This window comes from Musca domestica, unplaced genomic scaffold (genome assembly GCF_030504385.1).
Source record: "Musca domestica strain aabys unplaced genomic scaffold, Musca_domestica.polishedcontigs.V.1.1 21, whole genome shotgun sequence".
Classification (NCBI taxonomy): Eukaryota; Metazoa; Arthropoda; class Insecta; order Diptera; family Muscidae; genus Musca; species Musca domestica.
The window spans coordinates 11,205,860-11,233,808 of record NW_026712258.1 but is presented as its reverse complement, the minus strand read 5'-3'; the positions used below and the strand labels follow the sequence as shown (position 1 = coordinate 11,233,808).

The 27,949-nt window shown below is 34.2% G+C and overlaps 2 protein-coding genes across 2 annotated transcripts in view; one reads left to right on the top strand and one right to left on the bottom strand.

Annotated features, from left to right (window-relative positions):
* Positions 1-16,435: 16,435 nt before the first annotated feature.
* On the bottom strand, positions 16,436-17,551 carry LOC101900689 (small ribosomal subunit protein uS15). Its single transcript, XM_005188420.4, has 3 exons — positions 17,397-17,551; positions 16,948-17,075; positions 16,436-16,851 (listed from the first exon to the last, which is right to left on the bottom strand). Exons 1-3 carry the CDS (start codon positions 17,417-17,419, stop codon positions 16,547-16,549), a joined length of 456 nt encoding a protein of 151 aa, XP_005188477.1. The 5' UTR covers positions 17,420-17,551; the 3' UTR covers positions 16,436-16,546.
* A 3,653-nt stretch (positions 17,552-21,204) lies between these two features.
* Positions 21,205-27,949, top strand: part of LOC101901043 (uncharacterized) — a 31,682-nt gene continuing 24,937 nt past the window's right edge. The window contains exon 1 of the mRNA XM_059122719.1: positions 21,205-22,623. Coding sequence (XP_058978702.1) covers positions 22,156-22,623 — 468 coding nt within the window. The 5' untranslated portion in view covers positions 21,205-22,155. The remainder of the gene's footprint in view (positions 22,624-27,949) is intronic.

Below are 27,949 nucleotides of genomic sequence, written 5' to 3'. Positions count from 1 at the left end.
TTAAAGGCAGGGAAGGGTTGAAGAAACGTTGAAACTATCTTTAAGTAGCTAAATCTAATCTAGGCAAAACTTTTACTCTGTCTCATTTGAAGTGCTTGCGGAGACAATAACTTCATGCCATGAATATTGGTCATTTTCCGATATTCCAATGTCACCACTTGAAAAGTATAATATTAACATTTTCGTCCTTACATAATTTAATATGCCTTACCCGCTAGAGTTTATTTCATGTTCCTTTATTGCCACACACGGTGTTGCATTGGGCAATAAGCAGCTGCGCTTGGAAAATTTGATGACGTCTGATGGTAAAAAGTAGTCTTCACAAAGGAATTCCTTCCCATAAAAGTTAGAACCACATGCTTGAGACCATCTTTGGCGTCCTTCCTCGGATTTGGGAACAATAAAAAAGATCAATTACCGCCAGCGTCGTTTTTTTTTTTTTCTTGCAAAGACAACACGTTCTCATGTTATAGAATTCAAATTGTGTTTATTTATGAAATGTAACTGGCATAAAATGCCCGTCAAAATCACTTTGAAAATGAGATGTTGTCAAATGAACAATTTTGAAAGAAAATGTAAACATATGATTGCATGACTTTACCTTCTTCATTCTACCATGCGTCTTTTTTAACACCAAGGAGTGTGGAGTATGGGACAGCATCATTTATACAGCATTTTGGGAATTAAATGACCGTCATAACACAATAGGGATATTTCCTGCTGGGTTCAAAACATATTACTTTTAATAATAATAATCCAGCAAACATTTGCAACTAACGCTGTTTTTACTTGTTTTTTAGATAAATCAAATGAAAATTATTGGAGGTACTACGAAATACTACTAAGGATGTGCATTGCTACTAAAATTAGGCACAAGGAAATGAGAAAGTGATGATATGATTAACGTGACCATACGTCCTGCTTTGGGCGGGACAGTCCTTTGAGGTTATCTGTCCCGCTGTCCCCAGCGAGAGCAAAAATGTCCCGCTTTCGAAAATACTGGATATTGATATTGATGAAAAATACATGAGTTATTTTTTTCCCCGTGAACGTTTAATTTATTTGCATAGTTTTTTTCAAGCAACATTAACATTATTAACTCGAAAGATTTGGTAATGCTAATGCTGGAGTTAATGTCGACGTCGTCGACGGCGTCAAATGTCAAAAAAATAGAATCGTATGAAATTTTATGAGAGCAGTTAATCTTAACGCCTTAAGAAATTCGACGCCGAAAAAGTTCAATCTGTTTCAACTTTTTCGGCGTCGTCGACGGCGTTGACATTAACTCCAGCATAACAAGGGAAATCACCAAATTAAAAATGCTTATAAAAACAGAAAAAGTTTCTGTCACTCTGTCAGTACCCTAAGCATAGACGCTCTAAATTGTTCTGGTATCTTTTCATCGCGGAGTCGGAGAAGGCGAGCAAAGTCAAACAATTTATTTTCAATGTTAGTGGTTGTAACATTACAATAATGCCTAAACGCAAGTGTACTTTTAACATTTCTTTGCAAAATAAGTATCCATTTATAAAACAAAGAAGTGGTGAATCAGACGTTACGTGTGAAAAATGTCGTACTGATTTTAGTGTTGGACATGGTGGTGCCAGTGATATTGAGAAGCATTTAAAATCGGAAAAACACAAGCTTTCTGATCAAGCTGCCGCTTAAAACTCGTCAATGCTTTCTTTTTTTAAAAGAACAAATTTGGCGACTTACAAAGACTTGGATATAGCTGCAGCTGAGGGTGCGTGGGCGTACCACACAGTGCAAGAAAACCACAGTTTTCGTTCGAATGACTGTGCTTCAAATCTAATACAAACATGTTTTGAGCAAAAATTTAGATGTGCCCGTACAAAATCACTAGCTATAGTTGTAAATATGCTGGCACCTATGGCGATGGACGAATTGAAAGAACACCTTCACGAAGCCCACTGCATATCTTTATTAACCGATGCTTCCAATCATGGCTCAATAAAATTATTCCCTGTTTTAGTTCGCTATTTTGTACCATACGAAGGCGTGAGATTCAGGATTTTAGAGTTTCAAAAGCAGCCAGGCGAATCATCTGATATAATTGTGGATTATTTGAAAGAAGTATTATCTTGCAATGATTTGAATAAGAAAATTGTGGCATTTTGTGCAGACAATACAAACTGCAATTTCGGAGGAAAGAATAGAAAAGGGATAAATAATGTTTACGCGAAATTGAACCTATCCGTCGGAAGGCAGCTCATTGGGATTGGGTGTGGAGCCCATATAATTCATAATGCTATCAAAACAGCCGCAGATTGTCTTCCTGTTGACTTCGAATACATCATTGTGAAAATTTATTCATTCTTCTACATCTACAGCATTCGGGTAGAAGTTCTGAAAGTGTTCTGTGATTCCACCGACACAGAGTATCAGAAACTGTTGGGCTACAGTAAAACAAGGTGGCTTGCTTTAATGCCGGCGCTTGAGAGAATTTTAAAAATGTTTCAGCCTTTGAAAACCTATTTTCTGAGCATAGATAAATGCCCTACTATTTTTAAAACGATTTTCGAAAATCCCAGCTCTGAATTGTGGTTATATTTTTTGCACGCACAGACAGCGATTTTTCATCAAGCCGTGTTGAAAATCGAGGGACAAAACGTGTCCGCAATAGAGTCTGCGAATGAAATTAATCGTCTCCGAGATAACTTAGAACTTAAAGAGAATTCGATTTTCCTTCCTCATTCCGTCCGCAATCTACTGGTAAAATTACAAAAAACTGACGTTGCTGTTGATGAGCAGAATGTGAAAACTGCGGCAGCGGATTTTTATAAGACGAGTAAAGAATACTTGGAACAGTGGTGCCAGTTCAATGCACAACTAGCAGTATTTGAATGGTCAAATTTGAGAAAAGTCCCTACTTGGGAAGACGTACAGAATGTGACGGATTTGCTGATCACACAAAGATTTCTTAGCAGTAGCCAAGATACGGAGGTGTTCGATGAGTTTTCGCTTATTTCCAGTTACGTCACAGTTGAAAAAATCAAAAGCTGGAACGATGAGAATGTTGCTACTGAAGACCGTTGGGTGAAGCTGTTTAAACACTTCCGTGCTAATAATCTCAACTGCACAAACTTTCGCACAATTATTGAGTATGTTTTATGTATGCCTGGAAGTAACGCACCTGTCGAAAGAGTTTTTTCCCTAATGAATAAAATATGGACAAGTGAAAAAACGCAGTTAAGTGTGACAGTTTTAAAAGCTATTTTAATTACTAAGACTAACATCAACAAACAATGTAATCAGCTCCATTCCTACTTGAAAACTAGACCCGATATTTTAAAACTAATTTGCTCTGCTGACAAATATAAAACAAATACTTAGACATAAGATTAATTTCATAAATTAGATGTATACGTATTCTCTCCGTTTTTGAATAAAATTTGTTTTTAAATGCATAATTTTTTTTTTACAAAATTCCGCAGGCGTCCCGCTCTGACGAAAAATATAAATGGTCACATTAGATATGATGGAATGCAAAACCCTTTCGTTTCTAACATTCACATGCTGGCGTCAATCAAAGAATAAATTAATTTAACAATATTAAAAAAAAAAACTAAGTAATAAATCTTTTATTAAATGGGATTAAAGCAAGCAATGAATTTTTTGCCATTTGTATTCAAAATTTTGTTCTACAAACAATTGTAAAATTAAATAAAAAACATTAAAATTGGAAATAAAAAAACAGGGAGTAAAAGGTGTGTTTTTATGTGCTAATCAGGAACAAAACTTCGGTTTTCCGAACAACAACCACCTTCTAAGTCAAAGACATTTTGACGAGTCATGCATTGGGGTAAAAAATAACCAAATATGCAAGACCTAGTAAGTAAATGTTTATTTTTATTCACATCAAAATTACAATTTAGTTTGTTTAATTGCGCTTCAACAACTCAAAAACCGCTGAATCCATTTATCCAGAAATTGTCAGCTACAGAGGCTGAACGATACATTTCGGTTTAAAACGATGCAATTGATTTTGATGCAGTCATCCCGACCCCATTTATAAAATACAAAAAATATTAACAATATTCTTAAGACCATTATCGTATTATAGACTAGAGCCTAATTTCGCACAATCTCTAAAGGTCTCAATAACAAAAAATCGACACCTCCGCTTAAAAAAGAAAAAAAAATCATATAACTTTGTTTTGTAAAAAATTAGAAATGTGATAAACTGTAACAAAGAAATAAGACTATGAAGGCAAAAAGAGTTACTTTCTATAATCATATAATCATTATTATACATATCAGGAAGCCGTTTAAAAAAAAAAATGTTATGAAGTAGAATTTATTATGCTCATTAAAAAGATTTATTCTATATAGCATTTGAAATTTATTTTTTTAGTTGCTCGACCCACAAAAGATATTTTGAGTATGAAAAATATTGAATTTAAGTCAGAAGATATGGTTGAACCAGAGCATTTTCATGAAGCGAAAATTAATACTAAATCCCTTATTCCTTACGAGCCTAAATGACCGATTGATCTTAATAGTCTCGAACTAAAAATAGAAATTTTTGCAGAAAAAAAACGTACAAATTGAATGCTATCTCCTTTAAATTCAACAATTATATTACATTAATCAATCTAATATTTTTGTCTGTATTTTGGTTTTCAATGTAATATTTGTTATTATTTTATTCAACATTTATATATTATATAAATTTATATATTAAATGAGTAAACTTATATTATTGGGTGTAATATTGATATCATACAGCATTAACTATGATTATAAGTAGTAAAGATACTATGTATTTCACTTTTAAAAAATCCAAATTATAGTTACCTAAAAAAGAGAAACCGATAATAATATGGCGAGACAAATTAATTAATTACATAACATTTCTTACTCTTAATTTTAGAGAACTTTACGGTACAAATGAAAGCCTCACATTTGCAGCATGCATTGGCGAATGCAACAAACAATTGATTACCTTGAAAGAAGAAATTAAAAAAAGTTAGAATTAATAAAAGCATTTAAGGAAGTCAGTCGAAAAACATATTAACAATGAAAATTTGTATGGTAAAATTGCAATTTTTCCAAGTTGTATTTTACCTTAAAAAAGAGAAGCTAATAATTATATGACGACATTGCTTACTCTTAATTTTAAAGAACCTCCCGCACAAATTCTAAGAATGAAAGACTCACATTTGCAGCATGCATTTGCGAATGCAACAAAGAATTGAATACTTTGAAGAAAGACATTTAAAAACTAAAAAAAAAATAAAAAACATATTTACAATTAAAAATTGTACAAAGAAACAAAATATTGAAATGTTGATTAAGGAGCGAAATACACCTGATTTTAAAATTGCAAGACTCAGAGATGAGTTACGTAAATTCACAAGTAGGTGTATAGTTCCCAATACCAATGCATCGGAACAAGCACTAACATTTGCTCGAATCGGTACTGATAAAAGGAAAAAATATTCACAAGGTAAATAAAATTTAGCACAAAACTTATATTATAGAAGTTCATCGTGCTATAACTTTTTAGAGAACAATGTTACAGTACGTTTATATATATGAGGGTTAACCCACTGAATTTGGATTTAAATTGTCATATCCATTACTTTTACTTCAAATAAATCCTCTCAAAGTAGGTTAACCCTACAAAAAGTTCTAACGTAAACATGGCATTAGTTTAACTTACCTAACCCGATGGCGAAAAATTCAAGTGGCCACTCTAATATTTTCGTGTATTTTGGTTTTCATTTCATGAATAAATGTATTACATAAGTAAACTTATATTATTGGGTATAACATATCATATAGGCTTCACTATACGATTATAGAAAATAAGATAGACCATTTATTGTAATTATAAGTGGTAAAGATACGATGTATTTTGTTTCGAAGATATATTAATCCAAGTTGTAGATTACCTAAAAACAATAATAATAAGACAAAGCAAATTTATTTAAAAAAAACATAGCTTACTCTTAATTTTAGAGAACATTTCGGCACAAATTCTTAATATAAAAGATGCACATTTGCAGCATGTATTTGCGAATGTAAAGAATTGAACAACTTGAAGGGAGAAATTAAAAAAAATATATAGAATTAATAATTCATTATTAAATTAGGAGAACGAAGATTTAAGGAAGGCAGTAGAAAAGATATTTACGCTGCCTTTACACGGTGGCATTTTTTAATCATGCCATTTTTTTTATTGGTAAAAGGTGTAGAGAAACAAGGATAGAAGAAAAAATGGCACGATAAGCCACCGCACAGGGTTACATGTCATTTTCTTTGCATTTATCTTTTTGCTTCTTCCGAATTTTTTATGATTTTGACATTTCATATCGTTTATTTATTGTAATTTTTGATGCGTTTCTTTTATTGTGATGTGATGTGTTTAGTGATTGAATTGTATAGTGAATTATATGAAAATTAATTGGAAGTTTTATAAAGTAAAAAAAGAAAGTTAAAATAAAAGTTAATAATTTTAATAAATATAAATAAACAATAGAGCTCATGTTGGTGCTGTATGGGCAGCATGAAAATCTGTTGCAATGTAAAGCGATGTAGCTCGCTGTCTGCCATACACAACCGGCTAAAGGAAGTGGACGCAAGTGTGACCATTGAAGCCATTAAAACTAAAATATAGGGATTGCGTTCTCAATTTCTAAAAGAAACGGCCTTGGTGAAGGCAAGTAAAAGAAGTGGAGGTGGCAGGGATGACGTGTATGTTCCAAAGCTGTGGTGCTATTGCCTATTGGAGCTTTTGGGTCCTTATGTTAGTTCACGGGCATCATCTTCAAGCCTTTCTGAAGTAAGTCCATAACTGTTACTTAAAAAAATCTTTATGCATATCGGAAAAAAAAATAATTAACAGAGTGAAAGCAGTGGTGTGAACGTTGAAGTTGTCGATGAGGAGGACTCATTGCTTACCGACTCCCTGCATGGCACATCGCAGGCGTCTTTGATCCTTTGGTTTTTATTAGACATATTGGCCACTGTTTCACAACACTCTAATAGCCCCAAAACAATTCCGACATCAAGCTCATTACTGAAATCTGAGATTTCAACTGCAATATTTAACACTTCAATAATCATCATTCAATAACCATAATTTCTTCTTTAGATTCACACATTTAATTCTAAATCACTTCTTTATAAATATCTGTTACAAACAATTAGCACAACACATCAGCTCTATACGAAATACTGAATAAAATAAAATGTCAGAAAAAATTCCAAGCACTAATATCGTAAAATGCCACCGTGTAAAGGCGCGAAGATTTACGCAGAAATTTTAAAAGAGAATTGATAAAAATGCCACCGTGTAAAGGCAGCGTTACTATGAAAAACTGTATGAACAAAATACTGAAATGTTGATTAAGGAGTGAAATACACTATTTTGTGAAATTGCAAATCCATGGTAGAAGAATATAGGTAGACGCTTCGACACAGCTGCTGGGACAATGAACTGTCAAACCAATTTTGGAATCTAAATTGTTGAATGAAAAAATACTCAAATTTGTAAATATTGTTAAAAAAAAATGCATATTATAACAACCTCCGATTGGCGTCGTGTAGGAAAACATATACAAATATACTTATTTTTGAAGAAATATTAAAAAAATTTTGACATATCAATGCTCCCAAGCGTTGATGCATCTACCTGTATTTTTCTACCATGTGCAAAACTCAGGGATGAGTTATTAATTTCACAAGTAGGTGCATAGTTCCGAATAACGAATTAGTGGAACAAGCACTAATATTTACTCGAATAAGTACTGATAAAAAGAAAAAAATATTCAAAAGTAGACGAAAATTTAGCACAAAATTTGTATTACAAAAGTACATCGTTCTATAAATTTATTAGAGAAGAGTTTACATTTAATTTACCTAACCCAAAGTTGATATCCTGATGGCGAAAAATTCAAGCGGTGAACACAGGCATAGACCATACTGTCATTAAAAGTTTAAAAGCACAAGTAGAAAAATGTCAAAAATAGACCGAATATTCATTATGGTCCATGACGAAGTGGACATTAAAACCGTTTTGAAATACAAGTAAGTTGATGTTATAGAAGAGCATGGTCAAATCAAAACTTTACGATGTTTTAAGAGAAAAAATATAAATTGTTATGGATATTGTGCTGGATGTCCGTGCGTAGGTACGTGACCAAGGATCTACAAATACTTCCATGTATAGTTTCCTTATCGGGTCGAGAAATGAACCTTTCTTTTATTTCAATGGTAACAAGGTCTACTGTATGTACGACTATTGTAAGTTAATTAAATCAATTTGAAATAATTTTTATAAAGTATGGATGCATAACCGATAATGATGACCGCATAGAATCTCAATGTGTTAGGAAATTTTTTGAAATTGGCTCCAATAATTCTAACTTTAAAATGTGCCGCTAGCTGACTATAAATCATATTGAGTCTGCACTTAGCGATAAAATGATCATACGAAGGGCTAATCAGGTCCTAAGTAATTCAGTTTCGACCGCCATTTATAACTGTGTAGAATGTGAGCTCTTGCCAGACACTGCATGTCCCACGGCTAGCTTCATAAAAACAATAAACGATAAATTCGACGAATTGAACGTTAAACTAAAAAACCCAAATAATCGCCGTATTTATCGTAACAACAACGGAAAAATTTTAAGGTTGCAACAGGCACAAATATTTTTTGAGTCATTTAATGTAAATGGCAAATCCAACATATATTGTATAAAGGGTTTTATACAAGCTATACAATACATTTTGTTGCTGAGCAATTCATTCTACCAGGCAAATTTTTTTGAAGAAATATTAAAAAAATTTTGACATATCAATGCTCCCAAGCGTTGATGCATCTACCTGTATTTTTCTACCATGTGCAAAACTCAGGGATGAGTTATTAATTTCACAAGTAGGTGCATAGTTCCGAATAACGAATTAGTGGAACAAGCACTAATATTTACTCGAATAAGTACTGATAAAAAGAAAAAAATATTCAAAAGTAGACGAAAATTTAGCACAAAATTTGTATTACAAAAGTACATCGTTCTATAAATTTATTAGAGAAGAGTTTACATTTAATTTACCTAACCCAAAGTTGATATCCTGATGGCGAAAAATTCAAGCGGTGAACACAGGCATAGACCATACTGTCATTAAAAGTTTAAAAGCACAAGTAGAAAAATGTCAAAAATAGACCGAATATTCATTATGGTCCATGACGAAGTGGACATTAAAACCGTTTTGAAATACAAGTAAGTTGATGTTATAGAAGAGCATGGTCAAATCAAAACTTTACGATGTTTTAAGAGAAAAAATATAAATTGTTATGGATATTGTGCTGGATGTCCGTGCGTAGGTACGTGACCAAGGATCTACAAATACTTCCATGTATAGTTTCCTTATCGGGTCGAGAAATGAACCTTTCTTTTATTTCAATGGTAACAAGGTCTACTGTATGTACGACTATTGTAAGTTAATTAAATCAATTTGAAATAATTTTTATAAAGTATGGATGCATAACCGATAATAATGACCGCATAGAATCTCAATGTGTTAGGAAATTTTTTGAAATTGGCTCCAATAATTCTAACTTTAAAATGTGCCGCTAGCTGACTATAAATCATATTGAGTCTGCACTTAGCGATAAAATGATCATACGAAGGGCTAATCAGGTCCTAAGTAATTCAGTTTCGACCGCCATTTATAACTGTGTAGAATGTGAGCTCTTGCCAGACACTGCATGTCCCACGGCTAGCTTCATAAAAACAATAAACGATAAATTCGACGAATTGAACGTTAAACTAAAAAACCCAAATAATCGCCGTATTTATCGTAACAACAACGGAAAAATTTTAAGGTTGCAACAGGCACAAATATTTTTTGAGTCATTTAATGTAAATGGCAAATCCAACATATATTGTATAAAGGGTTTTATACAAGCTATACAATACATTTTGTTGCTGAGCAATTCATTCTACCAGGCAAAATCAATCAGGATGCCCTCAAAAACCTGTTTTCTAGAGTATGGTCATCACTTGAAAACAATACATACCCATCAATTAATGACTTTAGACATATTATCAGCTACCAAAATACGATTTGTGAGGATGGTGGTGCGTCGCTTTACCTTTCAAAGACACAAATTTTAAAGAATTATCTGTACAGAAATATTTAAAGCTAAAAAAATCTGACACAGAGGAAGGCGATCCCGAAGATAAAGCAAATTGTGTTATCGAATCTCGGATTCAATAGTAAAATTCGGGCTACTCAGTGAACATGTCCGCTTATCGAAAAACCAAATGTAGTAGGTGTTTGAAATAAATGCGGAAAAAGGAAATCGATGACAACAAATCTTATGCATGTGAAAAATTACAATAATTCGAAATGAGAGAATCCGTCGGACATTTTTTTTACTTTTTTTGTTTTCAAATGAATTGCTATAAAATAGCATAAAAAACATGCTTTCAAGCAATGTCTTAAAAAGATAATTACAGAATACATAATTAACGAAACGAATACGAAATGTGATTGGTTGATAAAAATGATATAAGCCATGAACATAGAGTCGCAACTTTGAATTTTAAGCAGAAAGTCCTAACAAGTAGAAACACTAAATGGCTGTCTACAAAACTAATATCACAAAAAAGACAAACATATAAAAATAAAACTAAACTTTGTTCCAATTTCAGTGATCCCATGTATATTTTGGCACAAGTTCATTGTTGGAAGGGTCACCTATCCTGGAAAGGAAAAAAATTATAAATTAATTGTTAAAATTCCCATATGCTTTAAAAACACCTTAGATACATACCTCTTTATATATTTTCTTGTAATTCTTGGCATATCTCTTCGGGGAATATTTCCCGCAATTTTTCCCCAACATTGTACGTTTAGGTCCACGTTTTTGTACTTTGGTATTTTTCTGATTTATTTTGATGATTTTTGCCACATTTTTCCACGGATTTGTCCAAAAATTGGTATTTGTACATTGAATATTTAGGTCCGCGTTTTCTAGCTCCGGTGGCGGAACATTGTGTATGGGTCCACGTTTTTGTATACACCCCATATAACGGTAACTCCCAATATTGGGTATTTTTTCTAGCTCCTGTGGCAGAACATAGAACATTTAGGTCCGCGTTTTCTTATAGCGCACATACAACGAAACCCACCGATACTCGGCATTGTTTCAAAATTGATATTTAACAAAATGTGGCAGATGACAATCCTTGAAGTATAGAATTGACTATAGAGGTTCCCGTTTTTGTATGGCCACCATATATCGGCCTGGCATTTGTAGTTTAAAGTGGAAGACGTTTGAATTCAAATACTTTTATATAAAATTGTATTCTTTACCCAATGGTGGAGGGTATTAAAAGTTCGACACTGCAGAACTTAATGTTTTTCCATGCGCAATGCGTAGTTGGGTAGCACACAGTGATATACACGCGTTTAACTTTTATGGGGGTACAAAATCGTACGCCCACGCAACAGTTTTGGTAAGAGCTCACTCGTGTCTGAGTAATTCATGTCAAAATTGCATTAATTCTTTCACAACTCAAAATAAATGGAAAATGGTTAACAGAAGGTGTATTTTATAAGAAAAATCTGCTGTAGTAATTTCACAAGGAGACAGTGGCGAAAAATCTTAATTTGACCGCATATTTTAGCGGCTTTTTCAGAACCTTTTTGCGGTTTTCATTTTATGTCGCGTGGCGTATTCGTTTTTCTGTCACGCGTCATGGATAAAACAAAGCCTGCAGAAAAAATGTGGTCGATAAAGCCGTTTACAGACGACTGTTTTATCTTTATTAAAACCGCTATTATCAACAAGGCAAGATAAAGAGGATGAAAATAATGACATATTGGTCACAAGAGCGCCATCTACCAAATAGAATTAACAGCGGAATTCCTACTGCCATCTGTTGCACTAAAAGACTTTAAATCTATCAGAAACTAATGGAATGCAACTCTGTTTAAAACTAACTGCTCTATAATACTTAACATAATTTTAGGATGAATGATTTTTCCCTTATTTTAACATAAACATTTAACAAAAGATGGCGCAAAAATACAAGTATAATCTTAAATTTCAAATTTTTTTCGGTTCACAAGTTTTTATAGAAAAATCTACTAAAACAATATTTGCATCAATTCTATGAAATACTCGAATGGAAAAGGAAGATGTATGAATTTCTGCAAACGTAGTATGTTTACAGTTTAGTCTTCCTGTAGCGGAATGGCATAAAAACATCTATGAACAATCTCTATAAACTCTCTATTATCTCTCTACCACTTGAAATGAAAATCTATTGAATTTCCGACTGGATTTTCGTGATAAAATAGTAAAAGTGGGTATGTACCGTTATGTGTTGACTATTTTGATATATTAAGTAGCAATAGCAACAATTACGAATGCACGTAGTAGAATTACCGAAGTAACTTTGTGCAATTATATCTATACAATTTTTTTTAAAATTTGCTAAATTTAAATACCAAATATCAGAAAATGCTCCATTAAAGGAGATACAGTTTTTCATTATGAACTTCAAATACCAGATATCACAGCACAGTTATATAGACCGATGCAATACAAATGTGTCTAAAATTACCAAAAATGCCGCCTAATTGGGGGGTAAACGTTATATTTAGGCCATACGATGAAGCACATCTTCGAACTCCACTGGGAGACCTTTGGTTCATCGTTTTCATCCCAGGAGGAATAAAGTTGTACGGGATAGGAGTGACATGGAAAGAGAAGGAAGGGTTTATAGGGAGAAGTATAGTAAGGGGTGGTCTGTCTAGTCAGGGAATATTTATTACAAACGTGTAGATGATGATGGGATCTATGTTTGACAAAAACGTTAGAGCTTCTATCTTTCACGATCCTATGTCTTTTGTTGGATAACATGGGACTAACTTCACTTAGTATACCATAGTCAGAAACACTGTTGTCCCATCCAGAGATCAAATATTTAATACGGCAATCAGTATGCTCACCACGATTCTTTGATCAGACCTACTAAGTTATAGAAGAGAACTTATTCTTCTTCCCGAGACTACCAGCCAAATGGACTTAAATACCTTGCAACCGGTTTTCAAGTGCCATTTTCTTCCAGCTTCCTTGATGATGAGAGATTTTTTGAAACAGTTAAAGTAATAGCATATTAGTGTTTTATTCTCGTCAATCTTTAGATTAATCGACCGGGGACCCCTCTCGAACTAAATTATCAGTCATTTCATTCCCAACTATATTTCTATGTCCTGAAACACAACAAAGCTTAATGCAATCACGTATTTCAATGAGGGCTTTTTTGCAGTAAAGAGTGGCTATCGATTTAAAGACACTTGACTTGATAGCTTTAAGAGCCGCCAGATTATAGACTATATCAATAGTCCTATTATGCTATTGCATAGTTCTTTCGCCGTCTCGGCTGCCTTCTTGATTGAAAAAATTTCCGTCCGAAAAACGCTACAACTGTCACTTAGTTATGCCTTCGTCCGCCTTGGAACCGTCTATTTATATGGCCACACTGTCTAGAGGGGGTTCACCGCCACCCCAGGCATCCCTATCAGTCATAGTAACATCAATGTAATTGAAGCCAAAAAAGATGGACATGTTATCTCTAATATTTGTACCTTCACCTAGTATATTCCGAATTATTGGTATGTCCAGGATTCGTGAATGACCAAGACGTAAAGAGTGTCATCCTCTTGAAAGTGAGCCAGAATATCAAGTGGCTTGGAAATGCAGGTGAGGCCCTTTTGTCGTAAGCTCCTCGATGTTCCTCCTTCAGTTGAAACGCTGATACTAGATCATATCATATACAGGGTGAGATGAAAAAACTGCAAACCAACTTCAGACTGCCACTCATCAGACAGCTATTAAAATTATTCCAGGACAGCTCATTATATTGTTTACAAGCGTACAAAAGCATTTTGATGAGAATTTTCCAGGAAAAAAGTTATTAGTGATGGAATTCAAGCGTGATAGTGTGATTTCTTTATATTTGGCTGGAAAACCACAAGTGGCTATCGTTAGAGCACTTCAGCATTTAAATGTGTATAAATCTTTTGTGTCTGGTACCATCGCTCGTTACCGTGATACCGGTAGCGTAGCCTGACGCCATGAAAGTGGACGAAAGGAAACAGCAACATCAGCAGAAATGGTTCGAAAAGTAAAGAAGTGACTTGATCGAAACCCGCGTAGCATTGGACGAAAAATGGCTCGTGAGCTGAACATATCGCAATATAAGTTTCGGCAAATATTGAAAAATGAGCTCGGGGTAAATCCATTGAAATTCCAAAAAATGGAAGAACTTACACCGCGACAGAAAGAAAAAAGGCTCAAAAGAGCTAGAGTTGCTTGGCTTGGTCGAAAGTGGTGAACTGCCAAATTTGGTAAGCAAGGTTGACACTAAAAAAACCAAAGTGTCGATCACATCAAGCAAGCGCTTCGCCGGGAATGGGCCAAATACCGCAGAGCAACATTCGGGCAGCGTGTGACTGTTTAATTGGCCGTCTGGAGGCCATAATTCGTGCCAAAGGTGACCAATTCTAACAAATCTAAACATATTTTAAAATTTTATGCTATTTTCGTCAATTTTTTGTTTTTATTCAATAAAATTTAAAAAAAAAATGTAAAAATTATTGACTTTGTTGCAGTAGTAGTACTGGCAGCGGAAATAAGTCTATTTTGCATTTCTTTGTAAATAATAGAAGTTCTGTCTTTGCAGGGTTTACCCAAGACAATTGTCCATGGCCCAACCAGGCCACTTTTGAGCACTACTACGTGATAAAAAATCAAAAGTATTTCGTTATTCATCAAAGAGCAAAGCAGGGGTGAGAGAACTCCTCCAAGCTTGTATTGATTATTCCGTGTTTTTAGCATATTGTCAATCCATTCAATCAGGATAGAGGAAATATGAGAGGCGTTGGATGGATCCCACCTTCACATTATAAAAAGCCTCTTTTTCCAGGTCCAGTAACCTTTCTACGTTCTTCATTAAAAAGGCAGAGAAGGCTGTAGTCTTTAGGTAATGTGGGACTAGGATGTTTGGTATTGAAAATGATATGTGTTGGGCCTATATCCCCATATAACGATACCTTCAGATATTCGATATTTTTACGAATTAGTCCACATTTTTATCGGATTTATTTCAAATTTTGTTCAATTCAATTTATTCAACCGGCATCAAAACATTGTCGATATTGGTCCAAAATTTCCACCTAACGGTGCCCAGCGATACTCAGTACTTTGATGATCCTTGTAATAGAAAATTGCTCCCGTTTGCTATAGCCATAACAAATCTAACATGCATGGGATATAACAGACATAGCCCACTTAAGCATCGGATCGTGAGTTCAATAATAATTTGCAAAGTTTGTTAGAACCAATTCTTAACGCAATTCTTCCTATATATGATTAATTATTGAAAATGTTGAGTGAAATGCCCCAGTAAATGCCATAATGTCAACTTAGCACCCACCCTAATTTTAAACAATTACTTTTGGTAATATCCTTATACGGGATTAATTTTGACAATTTGTGGAGGAAATACCAGAAGGCGATATCTGTATATCCCATCTTCGTATTTAATTTCTGTATCAATATTTTCATGCTACACTTTGGTTTTTGGCCATTTGTGGAAGAATTGCTAGGAAGGATGCGATATTATTCCTTTTAGCATTTGACCTAATTTTGATAAAATATTGAGATGCATGAATATTTTAAAAATGTTCAACTTCGTGGGGAACAAACCAAGAATAATATCCTTATACGGGATTAATTTTGACAGTTTGTGGAGGAAATACCAGAAGGCGATATCTGTATATCACATCTTCGTTTTTAATTTCTGTATCAATATTTTCATGCTACACTCTAGTTTTTGGCCATTTGTGGAAGAATTGCTAGGAAGGATGCGATATTATTCTTTTTAGCATTTGACCTAATTTTGATAAAATATTGAGATGCATGAATATTTTAAAAATGTTCAACTTCGTGGGGAACAAACCAATAAGAATAGACCGCATCACCGCACTAGATTTAATTTTTATAGACATTTTGAGATGAACCTACCAAATTTAACAAAAAATATTTTGAAATTCTTTACCGATTGTTTCCTAAATTATTCCTTATATTCCAGACTTGAACGATTACTTTTCATCCTATCAAAAAGGTCTACCCATGTTCAACATTTCAGATTGGTTTGGACAAATTTAACCAAGTGCTGCAAAATGGATTATCTTTTCTATTAACAAAACAGCCAGTCCAACGTTCCATTTCCAAATGCACTTAAGCTGTATTCTATTATTAACTGTTGCCAAATCCTTCCATGCACCCATTTACACTTGACATCATTCATTCTCTGTTGCCTCTGTTGTTCTTTTGTTTTGATTTGTCAATGCACTCCATTCCAATATGTCACCACCATGGAGAAACTTTTCTTTTTAATTTTTTTACATAGTTTAGTTTTTTTTATTATGCACGTTTTATATTTGTAAAATATAAAAAAACTCAACTCTCTCCTCACAACAAAATCGAGCACTTAATTTAAGCAACCAAAGCGGAGGCTGTGCTGGATTCGTATTTCCAGTTGGGTGGGAGGACACTCTTGGTCTTGTAGTAGCGGGCCAATCTGTGGATACGGGATTCAACCAAAATAAGACGGAATTTACCATCCTTATCCTTGCGGTTACGTTCCAAATGCTTGCGGATGGCAACAGCCTTCTTGATCATGTGATACAAATCTTCTGGGATATCGGGTTTAAGACCGACAGATTTCATGATGCGCAAAATCTTGTTGCCATTGACAAAGCGAACTTGAGCAACACCATGGGAATCACGAAGAATGATACCTGCAAACAACAATAACACACAAAATGAGTAATTATGCATTAAAAACGGCAAATTCATAACCTCTAACGAGACTTATGGAGCTAACCAAAACTTACCGATTTTGGAGGGGGTCAAACCCTTCTTGCCCAATTTCTTGATTTGTTCCTTAACATCTTCAGCGTTAAGTTTCAACCATGAGGGAACGGTTCTTCTGTAGGGTAAAGCTGATTGGGAAATACCCTTACTGTAAGAAGTAAACAAAACACATTCGACCGGTTAGTGATGCTGGTATTGAATTGAATAACCCTATGCAATGCCATGGTGGACAACATGGTCTACATCGGCAAGCAGATGAGCGGACGTCGTCTCACAAAAAAAAAGAAAACAGACCCGAACTGTCACACAATCCACATGCGCTAATTGACTTTCGCTTTTTTTTTGTTAGTTTTAAACAATAATTCTACACATTTTCCATTGTCACACATTTAGGAATTACATCCACTCATCTGGTTGGTCGATATTAAGGCATAATTCACTGAGAAATTCAAGAAAATCAAAAAATTACCCAGGAGCGTGCATACGACCCATCTTGTCAGATTTTTATTTCACACCAAAAAGAGCGAAACGGATGTAAAAATTGGAACACTATGGCGAAAAGCAGTGCTGCCAACATATGCATTGTCATTTCTATACGTTTCGAGACGTCGTACGCCCAACAAAATGAAAGCGTTGTTAAGGGGAACAACAATTGTATTAAAACATATTTATTTTTCATACAAAATGCAAATATATAAAATAATTTACAAAACTAAGTAGCGTTTTCTATGTATCACATAATAGTATTTTGAACAACAATGAGTCATTTGGAAAGTTAGAATATGAAGAGTACAATTTAGATTATTTGGAACGGTGTGGAATGGAACGGCTAACCGTTTAACATTTGTTTACATTTAGGCTATTATCCAAATTCATTTGTCATAGGTCGGTTATTACATTTTGCCATGGTACAATGAAATAAAGGTAACCTCATTTCAAATAAGCATTCCCAGCTCTGCATTTTTAGTAATTTACTTTGTCAAATTTCAATGCATATCTGATTTTGTGTGTATACAATGGATTTATAAAATATATTTTGAGAATACAATGTTGTCAAATGTATAAATTTGACAAAATTGTAAAACTTTATTAAACTTTATCTTCTTAGTTCTACCATGCATTTTTCCATAGATTAAAAATTATGTTGTCGGACTAACAAAATGTTCTTTGATACAATTGCCATTTAAATATCAACTAAACGATAAGCAAAATGTCAGACCATCTTTCTTGTATCTTTTAACGTAAAGTTTACTGAATGCAATATTTTATATTGATAATATGATAATAACAGAAAAAATTATTCAAATAAAAAAATTGATAACATACTTGCAGAAATAATTACCGATTTATTTCACGAAATTAATTACAAATTGTTTTGTTTATTTTATGTGTTTGTTTTCTCATTCGAGACGAGCTTAATGATCTGAAATTTGCAGTGAAAAGGAAAGCCAGATAGACACTATCACACACTCACCACTATGCGACGCGTTTCGCCGTTGGTTAAGCGGCTCATCAGGCATATTTGGTGTGGATGAAGGCTTACAAGGGCCGTTCTCTTGAAAGTAGTATATATTTCGAACTTATTGCAAATTAGCATATGCGAATTATACACTAGAAACTAAAATGTGAAAAAATAGTGACTACTAGTTACATTTACAAAAAGTAATAATTTTATTGCAATATATCTGAGAAAATGCATTCATTTAAAAGGAGAGATGTAAACATGGCAAAAGCATAAAGGAAAACCATGATAGAAGAATACAGGTAATCGCATCGACACAGCTCCTGAGACAATGAACTGCCAAATCAGTTTGGGAATTGAAATTTTTGAATGAAAAATTATTCAAATTTGTAAAAATTATTAAAAATGCATATCATAACAACTTCCGATTGACGTCGTTTAGGAACACATATACAAATCTACTTAGATTTGAAGAAACATTAAAACAATTTTGACATATCAATGTTCCCAAGCGTTGTATTCTTCTACCATATTTGCTAAGGCTACAAATACATAAAAAGCTTGAAGTCATGGCTAGGCATATTAATGCCAAATTATAATGAAAAACGACGGCAGGATTTTATTGCCGCTCTGTAAATCCTTTGTGAAATGTCGCAAAATAGGCCGTGCCATGACTTCAAGCTTCTTATGTACTTAGCCCTTAAATTAAATATGGCAACCTTTTTCTGGCGAACGTATAACGAGTGGCAGATTTTACAAGTGTAATAAATAATCTTTTATTTTCGGCTTTCCTTGACACGTAAAAACAGTTTTAAGTTCCATATCTTAAGAATACCAAATTTATTTATTTGTTCTTGGACTCATGGCTCTATAAGAAAGGTTACTCAACTTTAAAGAAGTTAGAAAAATACAACTATGTGCTCGAGTCATAAAGAGTCAAATAGACTTTTAAATATGCAACAGTAGGGTTTGTTTATTTTTCCGTCTTTTAACATAATTCTTATATTGGGGAAAATCCGCGAAACAGGAATGGAGTTTTGGGGATATTCCACAAGATTCCCAAAATTGTACAATGTGTTGCTCATTAACATCGAATATATGCATGAATTTTGTATATGTACAACGGGAAACGACGGCCAAATTCGATCGCCGCTCTGACTTCTCTTTATGTACTTACCCCTTAAGTCTGATAAGTCATGTAAGACTAAAGCTAGGAATACATAAAGCGCATATTTGGCTGGCTTAAGTCATCGGCTGGCTTCTTCGTAGATGAACAAAGGAGTTTTAGGTTGACCTAGTTCGATTTTGGCCCTAGGCTCCTTTGTTCATTTCCGAAGAAGCCAGCCGATGACTTAAGCCAGCCAAATAAGCGCTTTATGTATTCCCAGCTTAAGGCTGGAAATACATAAAGAGCATATTTTAGGTTGACTTAGTTCGATTTTGGACCTAGGCTCCTTTGTTCATTTCCGAAGAAGCCAGCCGATGCCTTAAGCCAGCCAAATATGCTCTTTATGTATTTCCAGCCTAAGTTCGGCATGTCCCAGTAGTCGGCACTTTTTATTTTTAAGCCCAAATAAATGAAACTATTATAACTAAATGTATTTTGTTTACTTCAAGTATATTGTCAGCTATCTTTGTGTACAATTTCGCTAAGAAAAGATGATTTATTCTAATAAAAATTAAATTTTTGTCTGAGAAGGTCCTCAACAATCCATATTCTTAAGAAAAGTACAATAAAGACGTCGAATCAGTTTAACTAAACAAAAATATTATATTTTAATGAATTAATTTATTATTATTATTAATTATTCTTACAAAAAATTGGTATGCCGACTGTTGGAACATGCCATACCGACAATTAGCAAGTGGTGCCGACTACTGGCAAAAAAGCATTGTTTTAATAAAACTACAAATTTATGAAATTTAATACAAAGTTATTAAAACTTTATTTATTATTGCAAAAACTATACAAAATTTCGAATCTGAATAAATTAACTTTGTAATAATTGAAAAGTTCCACTCAGAATTGTGAGCGATTAAAATCACGAAAATCCTAAAAGTGCCGACTACTAGTACACTTACCCTATGTCAAATCCTGATAAATTTATGTTGATTATGAATAGCTATAATGAGTGGATTGCTTTGTTAAACACATACTTGTGTTTTCTCGTACGACTAAACTAGTAAAACAATTTAAAACATGCAAAACTACTACATAATTGCATGGCACGATTACAGATGGTAGAACAAAGCTACCCCCAACATACAACTTTTTTCTCTTGGTGTCCTTATTCTGTCAAATAATATACACAGTCTGTGTTTGTGTTTCGAATAAAAAATACAACAATTTGAAATTATTTGAACTTTGGTTGCAAAATAAATGCATGTTTTAGACGTTTATGGACAACACAATGTACAATTTGGGATAAAACTATATTGTCCTACCTTTTTTAGATGCAAGCTTATGGAATAATCCCAATATTCCATTCTTGTTTCGCTGGATTTCCAAAATATAAGAATTTTGTTTAAAAAAACCAACTGTTGTATATTAAAAGTATATTTGACACTATAAGACTACAGCACAGAGTTGAATTTTCCTTGTTTCTTTGAAGTTGAGCAAACTTTCTTATTGAGCCATGCACAGTTGCAACTTCTGAAACGAAGAATATATGTAAACAAACTTTCAGCTCATTTAGAATGTCTGCCATGAAACATTTTTTTGAATCGCAGCTGTTGAACCCACCATCATTTACGACTTATTGCCAAAATACAACACTGATTTAGCCAACATCAGTGCTGACAACATTGAAATATCTAAATTCTACACTAGCACGACCAGAGACCAAGCGAACACAAGCTGAAGTAAAATATAAATTAATGAAATAAAATCTTAAAATATGCTGCAAAAACGCATGACTGTTCTCTAAAAATACAAAAAAGTATTACAACTAAATACCAACAAGATCCGTGCTATGAAAAGTGTTTAAAATACGTGTTATTTGAATAGAAAAAAATCAATTGAAAAAGTGCCACAATTCAAACACCAAGAAGAATGAATACGAAAAAAGTCGAAATCTCAATGATATACTAAAAAAAGAGGGAATGCAAAGAATATATCAGAACAGAACTTGCTACACTTGGGCAATCAGAAAAGACCGTATATTCTTAATGTAGCATTGTTGTAAAATTATAACTTTTTCCCTTCATAATTACATAGTTTCAAACTTATTAAACTGAAGAATAAATCGTGAGTTTTGCTGCTGTAACAGATTGGCTGCGGTAGCAGTCAGCCGCACGCACACTCTCAAACAAAGCACGTCGTGAGGAAAGCAAAAATAAGAAAATTTGCGATTCTTGTAGAGTATAAGCAAAAGACAAAAAGCCGTGCGGTGTCTGTGTACATACACTTTATCCACGTTTAACCAATCGCTATTAAACAAACACCGTCACTCTCCCACTCACACCTTCATTGTAAATTACCGCCCTAGCGGCCGGCCGGACCGTCATAAACGGCCAACATTTGGCAAAGTATTGAAGCGACCCGCAATAAAAACAAATAAAATTTGTTTCTAGTATTATTTACATTTCTAAAAATATTGAGAATAAAGACCTAATTTTAAAGCGACAAGTTCCTTATACCGTACCGTACGTTGTATGTATACTACAAAACAGGAAGCTACGCAAAATCTCCCTCATGTTACAATTGAAGAAATAAGCGATCGAAGAAAGTAATAAACAGTGTAAATCGAATTGAAAGTCCATTAACATGGCTGGAGATTCCAGTGACTCAAGTGATTTGGATACCCGACCATCGAGTAGTAAAGGTCGTTATCCTACGCGGGGTGAACAGAAGCGTAAACGTCGTATTGTAATGCGTATTGAATTTGATGATTCCGATGAATCGTCTTCTACAACAGGTTCTTCTAGCGATGGCGAAGAAATAGTCATCCGCAAAGGTCAGAAAAATAATAGAAAGAAAGATCTTACTGATGATGGGCCATCGTGTTCACGCCGACTTCGTAACCGGCAAAATCAGAAAAATGTATCTGCCGGCACCGAAAACATCAATGGCAGCAGCAGCGGCAACAACAAACACAGTTCAGCCGCTGTTGTTTATGATGATGACGAAGATTCTGACGAGTTTCAACGCAATGCTGCACAGCGTCGTCAACGCGGTCGCCGAACCAACGTTTTAGATGTTGGTCTCTCTGATGGTTCTACGAGCGGCAGTGAGGTAATAAAAATAAAACTTTTCATTATTGTTTACACGTTTTTGGAGTGAATAAATCACAAAAAATATATTCACATTTCTCTTTTTTGTTAATAACCTGATTACGTATTTCACAATTTAAATTATATACTGTAAAAATAGTATATTGTACAAAGGTATTTATTATTGTAATGATCCATAGTAGTGTGTTAATTTACGTTTTAAAAATTAATGCATATATTTAATATAAGAATTCAATTAGGTACATATTGAAATTGTGTAAAACTAAAAATTTGTCTGCTTCGTAGTGCAAAAAAAAAAAAAAAACAAGGCTCTTATATATTTTCAACTACTAGAAAAAAATCATGCCATAAGAGTTTTCTGATCCAAATATAACAAAAGATTTATTTACGTCTCTTGTTAGAGCTATTTGGAATATGGTTCCGTTGTATGGGATCCTCAATGTGATAAAATATAATCTGATAAAATAAAATCAGTGCAAAAACAATTTCTACGTTTTGTTTTGAGAGATCTACATTGGAGTAGTGATTTTGTTTTACCTTCTTATACTAACAGGTTAAAGTTAATCATATTGCCTACACTAAACGTATTATATTGAACTCAATGATGATACTAAACATATTTAATGGTAATATACCTTCAGATTTCGTAATTTCATCTATAGAATTGAAGTTCCTTTTAGTTTTAGTAGATACTATCAATTATTATACACCGATTTTCACCGCACGAATTATTCAATGGGTGAACCTCTTTGTAAGATTTGATTTGATTTAATTCAGTTTACTGTAATGTTGATTTTAGTATGGGCCTAAAAATCATAAAATCTAGAATAATTTTATTTTTAAACGACTAATATATGTAAGTTGCATTATTTTGACAACTAGCTGGTGAAATAGATTCTGCAGTTGGTTTTCGAATTCCTACTTAATTCCCAACATGATGCGGGTCGTGATGAGTACACGATCCCTACGAAAAGGGAGGCCGGTAGGGGTGACAAAGCGAGGCGTGGGAACGTTCGATATAAAAAAGAGATGTAGGATCCATAGGCGTTATCCATGTCCACATCATTCTATGGAGGGCATATTAACTTTGTCATTCCGTTTGTAATTCCTCGAAATATTCATAATAGACACTACAAAGTATATATATTCTGGATCAGCGTAAAATTATAAGACGATATAGCGATGTCCGTTTGTCTGTTGTAATCAGGCTTTCTTTCGAACGAATTGAGCTAGAAGGCTAAAATTTTGCACACATGCATAGTTTACCAGTAGGCTGGTTTAATTTGTAAATGGGCCATATCGGTCCACGTTTTCGTATATCCTTCATATAACGGAACCTCGGGATATTCAGTATTTTCATGATATTAGCGTAATTCAAATTTCATATTTAAAGTTCGTAATGGGTACTACAGCCTATGACAAAAATTTTTATCTGCAGGTCCACCTCTCCGTATAGTCCACATATAACGGTTCCTCTCGATATTCGGTATTTTCATGATTTCAGCGACATTATTTACCGGAATCATTTTAAATTTTGAATTTGAAGTTCGTAATGGGTAATGCAGCCTATATAGCCACCATATAACGGTAACTCCCGACATTATTCACTGGAATTGTTTCAAATTTGGTATTTGAAGTTCATTCAGCCTATTTCAAAAAATTTCGTAGGCAGGACCACGTCTTCTTATAGTCTCCATATAACAGTTTTCATTTAAGTGGTAGGTTCAGGAAGTTTTTTGAAAATTTTCAAGTTCCTTTCAAATGGTGGACTTTGCTGCTTTTTTACTTGTTTATATTTACTCATTGTGACGAATAAAATGTCTTAACCTAAGTATAGTGAAAACTCATGTATGGTTTATAGGTAGTCGTTTTTGTTCTCATTACGAAAAAAATTAGTAAAATTGGAGTGTATACTGTAATTTTGGATACATTTTGGAATCCCCCGCTATGGCGTTATCCATGTCCACAAAGACGTATTGGTATATACTCCGACCCTTTCCGACCTCCTTTCAAATGATACCTATAAGGTGGAAATTAATTTAATTTTAATTTTATCCGATCGTTTGTGTCAAATATCCCGTTAAACGGGTTTGCCCTCCAAGAAAGAACTCATAGAATTTTACTGGAGTTGTTCTGAAGTGGGATATTTGAATTTGGGTCAACATTTTTATAGTCATGAGTCTTTCGCCAAAGTGAGCAATACAGTGCAAGTCATTCCACTTTAGATTTAGTAACATATAATGTTGATTTGGTCCACTCGGAGACTTCTGACCCATTGTGATCATTCTGACATTGCTGTGAAAGGCGAATGGTTCCATTGCTTTGCTTTCAGACGCGTAGTTGCCTTCAAACAACTGTTACACTTGGAGACCTGTGTATATCCAATATAAACAAATGAGAACATAGAAAAAAAGAGAAACAGTTTGCTTCCCCCTAAGCCTGTTTCTCACACCGAGGAGAGTTTGATAGTGACAGAATTCTCGACCTCAATAACGATTGACTCCGTTCGGTCTTGCCAATTCATCTGCTGCATCCTTACCAGAAATGCTGCAATGGTCTTACCTTACTTAACTCTTTCCAGTGCATTCCTCAACTCCAAAACCGTTGTAGATTTAATGACGAATGCATTTAGTGGGTTCAGGGCCGCTTGTCTATCGACATATACAGTCACCGGACCGTTAAGTTCCCTGTTGTTATTTGCCAACAGATCTATGGCTTTTTTGATAGAAAAGATTGCTGCTTGGAATACGCCAAATTCGTTCCAAACGGGTGCAGACGTCAATGACAAATATGTGAATCTCAAGTTGCTCGTAGTTCAACAGTGGTGATATGTAATCACAGGTTTGACTCCGCCTCCTAAACGTCTTTACAAGACCTAAAATCACAGAATATTCAAAGCATTAGCTGCGCCATTGCTTAAGTTCTCAGAATCTTAGGGCGCACATGACTGCTTGTTCCAATTACCTAAAACATTGCCGGTGTCGAATGGGGCTTGGATATCAAAACATTCAGAAAGATTGAGCTCACAATATAGAGCATGTATCTATAGGGGGCCGAAAGTCTGGTGTTATCGCTATATAGGTACTGTCTGTCGCATTAAACAAGGATCTTTTCAATATTAACATATTTCTGGAGCTAAAACAGAATGAACACGTTTTTTTGTAAATCATATCACTTGTCGTTAAAACGACAAACGACGAAATATTTCTTTATTAACATTGACACTGAAGATCTTCTTTTTTTATTGCTGATCTCCTTCTGCTTCGTGAACAATTTATAAACTCTCTTTTTCCCCCTCACAATTATTTATATATTGTATATTTCTGAGTGTTGATTTTGGCAGAATGCTGCCCTGAGAACTGCAACAGAATGGCTCCTCATGACACACGAAGAGGCGAAAGTCCTCCCGTACGTCTGCATAACCATATGTTTTCGTTGCAGTACCTTCTTGGGTGCTATTATGGTAGTCATCCAAACCACCATCACTATATAGGGAGGGAGGTCCAATGCTAAGAGACAGAGCCTTTGGATTAAGAAGCATATAAGGCAGGTCTTAGTAGTTTTCACATTGATGCAGTCAAATATGCAGTAAGAGTGACGTGCTAGGAGCCCACCCCATCCATTGCAGCTGAAGAACGTTGGCTGTCTAGACAAGCCAGGGAATATTGTCACAATTACGTTCAGGATGATGCAGTCGACTCAACTTGTATTAGGCACGTATGGACGAAAATGTGGGTATCGTACCTACCTTTTTCACTCCCGAAAATCTTTGGCTGGAGCCCGCGAAAGTAGTCGAATTTTTAAACTTGGAAACCGTATTCGCTGAAATCGAACAACTACAATACATAAAAAAGAGATATTAAAGAACTATTCCATAGACAAGATTAAATACAAATAACCACTCGTTGTTAATCAAGCCACAGAAAATACGTAGATTCGTTTTATCACCAAAAAACTTAGAGCATATATAAGTGAATGTGATTCGGAAATATACCCTTTTTGATGAAAGATTCCGTGACTTGGTGGGATGAATGGATTGCATTTTCAACTTCAAGTGGAACGAAGAAATTAGTACTGCAACTAATTAATCCTCTTGAGTAAAAAGTGTATGAGATGGATCTGTTTGAAAACGAGACTGCCGAGTGGCAAATATTGTCAGCGTACTTATTTGTATAAGCTACAAGATCCTTTTCATATCACCAAATAAGAAGAAAAACATTTGCTCCATTTTCTTAATCTTTTAACTTGCTGCATATGTTTTCCTAGTGGGCACGCACGCACCATAATTTTACATATCGATTTTTAAAGAATCATCATTATTACTATTAGATCTTTATATGACTATTATTTTTCTGAGTCCGGATCTCTATGGAAATCCAGAGTTCAATATATTATTCAATCTGATAATGGAGAATGCTTTATAGATCGAATATCAGGTTTAGGACACATCTTACAGTTAAGGAAGAAGGGGTCCATTTTATTTGTGTAAGAGAACTCCCAATATTCACACTTAGTTTTCTGGTAATAAGGAACTTATCATATACGTCACTGAAACACGTCATGCAGCAAACAAATATGTAATTAATAACTTCTATTTATTAATTTCTATACAAAGAAAGTCTCAAAGGTCTTTTATAAGAATATTGTTAGAAAGTATGCTAGAGAAGTAAGATTAATAAAAAATCGAAAAAAGAATAGCCGGTTCCATCTTTGAAACTTGAGGGGCCGATAGACACTATGCAACACACTTCGCCGTTTCACAAGGGCCGTGCTTTGAAAAGTGGTATTTATTTCGAATTTATTGCCATAAAGCATATACGATGTAAACACCAGAACAATAAATGTACGACTGTTTTCTATATTATGCTGCCACAGGACGACGGGTTAAAGGCTTTGAACGTTGAGACTTCAAAAATTTTTTCCCTTTTCAGTTTCAAACCTAAAAGCAACGACTAGACTAATATCCTCCAGTATTCTCCAGTTCTCTCTCCTTATACCTTACTGGATCTTAATGCAGATTCTGGGGGTAAAAAGACAGAATTATAGAGAATAATTTTTTTTTTATTGAAGCGAGAACCAAACAAAAATGCAAAATGTTCTGCATCACAGAAATAACTTTATTGAATGAAAGCAAAAAATGTCGGAAATGTCATCACATTTTAGAATAAGTTTAGATTTGTTCGAATTGGTCAAATTTGGCACGAATTATTGCCTTCAAACGGCCAATGAAAACGTCACACGCTGCCCGAATGTTGCTCTGCGGTATTTTGTCCCATTCCCGGGGCGATCGACACTTCGGTATTTTTTAGTACCAACCTTGCTTTTCA

Excerpts from the sequence above, each read along its gene's own strand:
- LOC101900689 (XM_005188420.4), bottom strand. The coding sequence starts at position 17,419 with ATGGGTCGTATGCACGCTCCTGG. Across the intron at positions 17,076-17,396 it reads GGTCGTATGCACGCTCCTGG|TAAGGGTATTTCCCAATCAG; the intron begins GTAATTTTTTGA and ends TACTTCTTACAG. Across the intron at positions 16,852-16,947 it reads TTTGACCCCCTCCAAAATCG|GTATCATTCTTCGTGATTCC; the intron begins GTAAGTTTTGGT and ends TGTTGTTTGCAG.